The sequence below is a fragment of the Limulus polyphemus genome, unplaced genomic scaffold (assembly GCF_000517525.1).
Source record: "Limulus polyphemus unplaced genomic scaffold, Limulus_polyphemus-2.1.2 Scaffold4114, whole genome shotgun sequence".
Lineage (NCBI taxonomy): Eukaryota > Metazoa > Arthropoda > Merostomata > Xiphosura > Limulidae > Limulus > Limulus polyphemus.
In genome coordinates, this window is record NW_013669724.1 from 25,485 (window position 1) to 35,242 (window position 9,758).

At 33.1% G+C, this 9,758-nt stretch overlaps 1 protein-coding gene across 4 annotated transcripts in view; it reads left to right on the plus strand.

Moving 5' to 3' along the window:
• LOC106470609 overlaps nt 1-9,758 on the plus strand; it is a 76,686-nt gene that overhangs the window by 23,311 nt on the left and 43,617 nt on the right. For all 4 annotated transcript variants that reach the window (XM_013931173.2, XM_022399235.1, XM_022399236.1 and 1 more), the window contains exon 8: nt 5,499-5,557. In XM_013931173.2, the coding sequence (XP_013786627.1) occupies nt 5,499-5,557 (59 nt within the window). The remainder of the gene's footprint in view (nt 1-5,498; nt 5,558-9,758) is intronic.

Below are 9,758 nucleotides of genomic sequence, written 5' to 3' on the forward strand. Positions count from 1 at the left end.
AGAAATATGTCTTTGAGAATTAGTTTTCTCGCATGTTTCGATCTCTAAGGATTTATCAAGAAGAAAATTTTAACATAACTTAAAATATAAAGAAGCTAAAATGCTAATCAAGCAATACTTAAAGGAGATGACCAGATATACATAAAAAAAAGTTGTTTTCCTGAAATTCTAGAAATAGGACAGTCATTCTCCGTACATATATTGTTACTAGGTTATAATTAATTTTTAGAAAAGATGTTCATGAAAACATTTATTTAGATATAATTTTGAGAAGAAAAAGTAATCATTATTTCCTGTTATTTGACGGGCATTTAGCTTGTATTTTTTATAAGCTGGAAAAAATCACAAAACTTATTTTTTTTATTAGACAGTCATTATATTTTATTTCAGAATGAAATTTGACTGTAATATTAAAAGTTTTTGCTTTATGTTGAATACTACTACGAAAAAATTTTGTACATATTGAAATTGATACTATTGTAGTGTTTTTTTTATATGTTTTTACTATATTTGCTGTAAATATTATGCAAGTTAATTGTAAAACCAGATGATATGTCACTTTTTATGTCAGTTTCATTTATTGGTCATAAATGGATCTTGGAGTTTAATACTTGTATTGATAGGGATTTGGGTTAGTTTTTGTTTGGTAGAGTACTATCTTTGCACAGTAGGTGATATGGTTACTAGTAATAATATATCTAGAAATAGATTTTAAATAAGTTTATTTTAGTTACATTAATTAATATGATATTTATAAACATACTAGCCTTGTCTGACCTGTCAACATAAAATGATGGGTTGGAATTTTGTTAAAAAACCTTGAGGGCCCCATCCTTCTTTCAACGAACTTTGTTCACCAAACTTTCCCCTTCACCGCAAAATAAAAACAATTACACATTGCCCTACAATAACTGACATTTAGAAAGAGCCTTAAATTACATTTAATATTAATTTTTTTCTTTTTTCTTACCTTGAAATTTGTTTCTAAAAAAATTCTTCTTCTGTGATTATTTTTTATAGGTATGTTGTTAATGGCTCAATACTTTATTGGTACACCAAATATTCTAATGACATCTGTAATGTATTCTAAATAATGATCTTCACACACCTACTGTGTACTGTTTTCGGTATTCATTTCTCCAACTAATTTACTCCCCTCTGCAGAAAACTGTCTTATATAATTAAGAGTGGTGCTAGTGGCACAAACAAGTTATTTTGCATAATTGGGACAGAATAACATTATAAATAAAATACAAAATAATACAGATATTACATCCATTTTTTCCTCGAATTTAACATGAGAAGTCTTCTGTAATGGTGTTGTTGTAGTTGTATAGCAGTAGTGTTCCTACATCACAAAAAGCACAAATTCAGAGCAGCAATCCCTACACTCTGTTGAGGTGATGTGGCTTTCAGCTCTTGACCTGACTGCATAACTTCCAATGATGTCATTGGCAAAGGACTTAGTATTGGTGATGTCACTGACTCTGGAATCGGTAACAACTCTCGTGACTTTGAGATCATTGGCATTGTAGCACAACAATAATTAGTGACTAAAGCTTGCTGTGGTTCTGCAAACTTTATGATGTGGTTTGAATCCCTCTTGTAGCAAACTTCCTCATCAGACTGGATGATGACCTGAATGCCACGTTTGTGAATTACAGCATATGGTTTGCATTCAAAGTTTGTTGACAATTTGTCCATCTTTTTCTACTGCAGTAAACCTTTGTCACCTACTCTAATCTTTGACTGTATACCCCTCAACTTGTTTAACTTTTCCTTTCTTCTTTTGCCAGATACATGTTTACAAAAGTCTGTGTCTGTCTTATTTTCTATAACTTGAGGTAACTTAGGTGTTAGCTGCCTATTAAAAAATATGTTGGCTGGTGACTTTCCAGTCGTTGTATGTGGTGTGCCACGGTAAGCTAACAAAAATGTATTTAATGAATGTCTCCAGTTATCACCACTAGCATGTGCTGTTTGTACAGCTTTCAAAATTGTTAAATTGTCTTTCCACTTCCTCGTTAGCTGATGGGTACAGTGGAGTCACTCTTTGGTGCTTGATTCCATGATCTGTCGTATACATTCTAAAAGTATCTGATGTAAACTTCCTTTGTCTGTCCATACTTTGTCTGGTAGACCATGATGTGCAAACATACTATCTAAATTATCTAGAACATTCTCTGTAGTGATAGGTTTCATAAGAGCCTGCTCTAAATAATGGATATAATACCCTACAACTATGACTGTATTCCTCCAGTTAAAAATGGTCCTAATAAGTCTGCTACTACATGTTGCCAAGGTTATTCTGGCAAAGGAGTAATCTGTAATGATCCTGATTTTGACAACGAACTGGCAACCTAACATTGATGGCAAGTTTTACATATATTTTCAACTTGTTTATTCATACGAGGCCACCATACTTTTTCTCGTAACCTAGCTTTAGTCTTAACAATGCCTTAATGGTCTTCATGCACTAAAGTGATGAAATCTTGCTGTAACTTTTGAGGTATAACTAATTAAGTACCACGTAACACTAAGTTATCAAACATGTTAGTTCAGGAAATATCATCTTGTATAATAATCTTATGATATTTGTAGCATGATTGAGTGTACCTGCTTGGATATACATCTGCAAATTAGTTAAATCTGGATCATCAGCAGAGATTTGTTCTACTTGATGATTTGTAAGTGCTTTTGGTACTGCAGATTGCGTAACAAAATAAATATACTCTTCCGTGATGACATTCTGTGGTTTATCTGTCATGGCAGTTTGCTACAGCCAGAACAATGAATCTGTCAACCTGGCTTATACCATACAGTGAAGGAATAAGGTTGCAAATGCTAAAACCCACCATTCTATACGTGCTGAAGGCTTTGATTTTTGTGAGTAGATGAACTCAAGCAGCTTATGACCTATGATCAATTCGAACAAAACCCCGTACAAATACAAAGAAAAATGTTCACTCACCAAACAAATGATAATGCCTCTTTTTTCAGGTTGAGAATAGTGCTTCTCAATATCTGATAAGCTATGACTAGCATGTGATATGACTTGAATTGACCATGTTGTTCCTGAATTACAATGGTTCCTAGACCCACTGGACTCACATCACAGAATACTTTGGTTTTACCATTTGAATCAAAATATGCCAAAAATTCTATAGATGCCATTTTCGATTTTAACGCATTAAACAACTCCTGTTGTAGGTCGCTCCAAACAAGCCTAATGTTTTTGCTGGTTAACTTACGCATCAATTCCACAACTGTAGTTTAACCCAGAATATAACGCTTACTGAAATTAACTAAGCTTAGAAAACTATGGACTTCCACTGATGTTTCTGGAAATTTAGTGTGGTAGTTGGACCTTTCTCCTATAACAAGTGTCCCATGAACACAAGCTGTAACAGTTTGAACTGTGACTTGTCTTTGTTTAGGGTCAAACGTTTTTCTTCATGTTGTGCAACACCTCATCTACTGTTGGGATTGGATGTCTGTCACACTGCACTGCCTCATTAGCTCTTCTCATATCTATACATAGCCTTATCTCATCCGAAGGTTTAGACATAACAATCACTGGACTAATCCATGGAGTAGGGCCTGATACTTTCTCGATTATATCCTTCTCTTCTAGCTCATTTAATTTTTCTTCTACTTTCTTATACGAACTAAATAAATTCTATGGATTGGTTGTGCTACAGGCTTTACTGTCTCATCAATGTGTAGTTCTAATTGATAATCTCTTAATTTACTAATGTCACTGAAACATTACCAATCTTTGTTAGGCTGTAACACTGCACTACAATTAGGTGTGCTGAGCATGGGTTATCAACACTGTCTGTCCATCAGCATGGAGTCCAATAATGACACTATTCTGAGTAAATAATCCCTGACATCTTTAGCTTGATAATCTCAGCTCTAATTACTTTGCTGTTTGCAGATTAAACAGAAATGTCCACAGTGAATTTTTCCACTATTTCAATCAGAGTTTTACTTCCTTACACATAGAGGTTTTTGTGAGTGACACCGGGTGTGCATGAAACACCACATCATCTGAGATAATTCCAGGCACTTTCATTGACGATATTACAACATTGTCAACGAAACTCTACCAACTACCAATCCTATGGTCAAGGTATTGTCATTACTGTTCAACAAAACAAAAACACATTAATTTTTTGACAACTCTGTACCATCACACAAATCATAATTAGTCATATAATTCACCTTTTTCTTGCGATCAGAACATATATTCTGTTTTGAAAAATTCTTAGTCCTGCACATGACTGCGAGATGCCCTTGAAAATGACATTTATTACAAATCTTGTCTTTAGTCACTTAGCAATTGGGAGCTATATGATTTGTATAACCATAGTGATAACAATGAACAGATGGTCTTTCTTTGACACCAAAGTCTGCCCTTGAAAATGACATTTATTACAAATCTTGTCTTTAGTCACTTAGCAATTGGGAGCTATGTGATTTGTATAACCACAGTGATAACAATGAACAGATGGTCTTTCTTTGACACCAAAGTCTGTTTTGCATATTAGAGTAGAATGCTGCCTTGATGTACTGTGCTTATCATGCTACCTCATGTCTTGTACTATCTGTACCCCATAACATTCTGACCAAGCTGTCTGCTGGTCTGTTATTTTTGCTGCTTGACTGATCTCTAATACCTTTTTTAAAAGTAAGATCTTCTTGTCTCATCAATCTTCTACATAAGTTGTGAGGTTTACACTTATCTATAACTTGATCCCTGATCATGTCATCATTTAAATCTACATATTCACATGATAAAACTAGTTGTTTAAGATGAGTAACATATCTACCAATATTTTCATCATTCTTGCTGAACAGCTTGTCGAAACAAAAGCACTATCCATTAGTGGCTTAAAATACGTGTCAAACTTACCCAGTGCTGTCTGGTAGGTATCTCTCATGACTGTGAAGGTTGAGAAAATATCCTAGCACATAGGTCCGATTATATGGAGAAAGTAAAGCCCTTTTCTGTCCTGCATCCATTATGCTTGTTGCAGTCAAATAATAGGCGACCTGCTCTTTCCAACTTTCCACCACTGAGGAATACTGCTTTGGTTCAAGCAGTCGAAAGGCTCGAGAGAAGTCAAATTTAATATTGTAGACATAGTCAGCTGGAAAGCTGATCCCATATTCGTCACCAAATGTAATGTTTTCTCAATAATGATCTTCACACTCCTACTGTGTACTGCGTTTGGCTTTTATTTCTCCAACTAATTTACTCCCCTCGGCAGAAAACTGTCATATATAATCAGGAGTGGTGCAAACAAGGTATAATTGGCACAGAATAACATTATAAATAAAATACCGAATAATACAAATATTACAACATCATTCTTTATAACTTGAGATTTTTGATTTTTAATGAATTTTTTATGTATTACCAAACGATAGGCAGTGGCTTTCATATATATTAGGTGATATGGGTTATAGTAATAGTCATTGTTTTGTTGTAGGGCAACCTCAAATAGAAGAACAAATGGTAGAGTATCTCATTGAAGATCTAGAAACACAGGTGAGATGTTATTACTATCAGGATACTTACTTTTAACATTTCCATCTAATTTTACTTAGATGAGACCAAAATCTACTCAAGGAAAGGATGGGGCACATTTATGTATCTTTGTTTAAATGTAAATTCTGAATTAGATATTACTTGTGTCATAGTTCTCACAGGTGGCAATTGTGAGTGAACGAGTTCCCTGCATCCTACATGTAGTTGTTTCGTTCTGTTATAGTGTCATGGCTTTTAAAAAATATGAACTTGTGTTAGAAAACTAAATGCCATAAAACTGGGCTTATAATAGGCTATTCATGTTATGAAACCATTCCATGAGTCTACCATTATTTTAGGTTATGGTCTCATCTAAAAGCACGAACATGACTCACTTTTTGTATCATCATCAACTAAAAAAAAGTAAGATCCTATTGGTCACTTAGCTATGGATATTTAATGTTTTTTAAGAATTATATAATTATCTAATTTTTTTAGTCAGGAAATTATATGTATGATAACACTTGACAATGATGGATCCTTCTAAGAGGTTTGCTTCTCCCCGTTATGCAACCAGAAATGCAATTTGTACTCACTCCCACCTTAAAGTACAGCTTGGCACCCTTGACAGATGTCATGCACTCAATTTAAATATAAACTTTATGGGAGCAGTAATTTAAACTAAGAAGGAAATGGCAAAATATCCTGACCTAAGTATAACCATTAAGATGCCATAAAGTGATGGAAGTTCTAGATATCTAAATCCAAATAACAATGTTATGGTATCAAATATGGGCTAATAATGGATAATTTGGTGTTAGAAATTATTTTTAGAATGGTGTTTTTATGTTACTAAATATGAATCCAAAATTAAATGATGATATAGATAGAGTCAGAAGGAAGTTTTTGTAGTTCTAGTTAAGGGCTTAGAAAATGATGTAGCTAGTCATCAGTATCCAGAAAAAGACTATGTTATGCAAAATATTGGTCAAGGTTAGAATGACTACTGTAAGAAGAATCTTTAAAGTGCTTTGTGGTGTTGGGTAACTATGCATAGAAGATTATGCATTTTAGGATATCAAACATTTGCAAGTAAAAAAAAAAGAACAATATGGTGTTAAGTATTCACAGAAAAATAGTTTTTTTGGAGACACACATCTATATTCAAAAGCAATTGGAAATTATAATTTTTTTTTAAAGAACCTTTACTTTAACATAGTGTTGTAACCCTTAATTCAAAAGTAATGTTGAAAGTTGATATTAAAATACTTTTAGTTTTTATATATGTTAGTTATCTAGTTAGCATTTTACATATTGGTGGTAAACTGGAGTGTGAAGATTATTTAATCGTTTTTTTTTTGTTTTGTATATTTTTTGAGTAACATTCATAAAACAAATATCAGAAACATACAATACTTTTAATAGATCCAGTTTTATTCCTAAAATGGTATGTTGCTATAACAGTGTAGCAGTTTATTTTTCACACTAGTTTTACTTACATTAGTTATGTTGTATTAATAACATATCATAAGATAACATAATATTTAGGGACAACAAGAGACCTATTGGTCTATCTAGGCTGTCATATTCACTAAACTAAAACTATTAAAAAAAACAACCTCAAAGCCAACCCTTATCATTCATATATTTATCAAACTTTCTCTTAAACTTACTTAAATCTACTGCCTCCACAACATCTGAAGGCAACCCATTCCAAAGGCCAGATACACTGTTAGAAAAATAAAATTGTCCAAGCTAAAAATGACTCCTACCCTGCCAAAACTTATATTTATGCCATAAGTCCTGTCATTCTTACCATTAGGCATAAAAAAAGATGATGCATCAACACTATCAATTCCATTAATAATCTTAAACACCTCGATCAGATCCCCTCTAATTCTTCTTTTCTCATGAGAACCCCTTGTATGACAACCCCTCCATCCTAGGCACCATTCTAGTAACCCTCCTCTGAATCCTTTCCAACAATTTAATGTCCTTCCTAAGGTAAGGAGCCCAACACTGAACACAGTACTCTAAATGTGGCCTAACCAGTGATCTATACAATGAAATTATAAATTCTTTAGACTTGTATTCAATATTTCAGTAGATACAACCTAAAATCCTATTTCCATAAAACTAGCAACAGCACACTGCTTAAATAGCTTAAGAGACTTATCAAACTGTTATACCAAGATCCCTTTCTTTCATCGCTATTATGGTTGTTCCCATCCAAATTATACTTATAATTCAAATTATGATAACCCATATGCATTATCTTGCATTTATTATAATTAAAACTCATTTGCCATTTATTCACCCAACCCACTAAATGATCTAAATCCTTTTGTAAATCAGTAACATCCTCTTCATAGCTAGCAACATCCAAGATTTTAATGTCATCTGCAAATTTAAGTAATTTATTGACCATTCCTTCATCTATGTCATTGATGTAAATCAAAAAGAGAAAAGGTCCTAAGACTGAGCCCTGAAGTACTCCACTTGTAACATTAATCCAGTTTGACTGAACTCCATTTATAACAACTCTCTGCTTTCTTCCATCCAGCCACTCTTCTATCCAATTTGCTGACTTATCCCCCACACCAATGGAGATAATTTTTTTTTTTTACAAGCCTTTTATGTAGCACTTTGTCAAATGCTTTCTTAAAATACAGATATACCAAATCTACACCCTTATCTACATAAGCATCAAGCTTTCCAAAGAATGTCAAAAGATTTTTAAGGCAAGATTTCTTCGTAGTGAAACCATGTTGAATATCCAGTAAAATTCTAAACTTTGTTATATGACTTTGCAAAGCATCTGTTATCAGATTTTCAAAAACTTTTTTCACAACTGATGTAAGACTAATAGGCCTATAATTACTGTTACAGTTTTTATCACCAATCCTCTGGCACCTGCCCACTATTCAAGGACTTACAAAAAATAATAGTAGCAAGTGGCTCAGATATCCAATCCTTAACCTCCTTCAAAACCCTTGAGGAAATATTATCTGGCCCAGGAGCCTTATCATTCTTTCAACTTCCCAGTTTTCTCTTAACAAGCCCAGAATTAATGTAGTCATCTTGTTTCTATCTATCAACTGCTCAAGATGAGGAATATTGCTTAAATCTTCATTTGTAAAAACTGCAGAAAAAGTAGAATTTAATAACCTATCAATCTCATAATAATCAGATACGAGGTGTCCTTAATCATCCCGCAAAGGTCCTACTTACCATCCTAACATTTTATTTACCCTTAATGTATTTAAAGAAATCCTCATTGTTAATTTTTACATTTTTCTGCCAATTCTTTTCATACATCCTTTTTGATGTCTGAATTTCCTGTTTGACCAACTCCCTTGATCTTCTATAATCTTCTAAATCTTCCCTCATACCAGTCAATTTATATTTCTTAAATTTGTGATGCATTTCTTTTATTTTATCTCTTTTACTATTTGTGAGCCAACCCGATTTTTTACTTTCAGCTACCCTTTTCTTTCTATAAGGAATATATTTACATTGAACATTTAAAAATTTATCTTTAAAAGTTTTCCACATTTGATCAGTGTCTCCAAATAACTCAGCTTCCCAATTCACAAGTTCTTTTTACATCCCTTCTAAAATTTGCTTTTTTGAAATTTGTAACCAAAATATCATTATTACTGATCTCCATATGCAGCGAAACACAGAACCTAATAGAGCAATGATCACTTGCACCTGGATGTTCCCCAGTTTTCACCCACTCAACCACTTCTATATCAGAAGTTAACAATAATAGAATGATTATAGTAACTGTTTTAAACCTATTGCTATAACTTTTTTAATACAAGTGGTCCACCCCTCCACCCAAAAATTATCCCCCATCAATTATGTCTATAGTACAGTGGTCCCTTAATACTTTTGTTGCTTCTTATCTACATAAGACATTTGACAGATAAAATATACTTCGAGGATACTTTAATGATTCAGTGATCCAAGTGTTCTATTTTGGATTGTTTTACAGGGATGAATGAGATATTTCCACATACATCTTGTAGTGCAGGTTATTCATGATTCAATGATCCAAGTGATCTATGATATTTTGGATTGTTTTACAGGGATGAATGAGATATTTCCTTATACATCTTGTAGTGCAGGTTATTCATGATTCAGTGATACATGATTCAGTGATCCAAGTGATCTATTTTGGATTGTTTTACAGGGATGAAAGTAGATATTTCCTTAT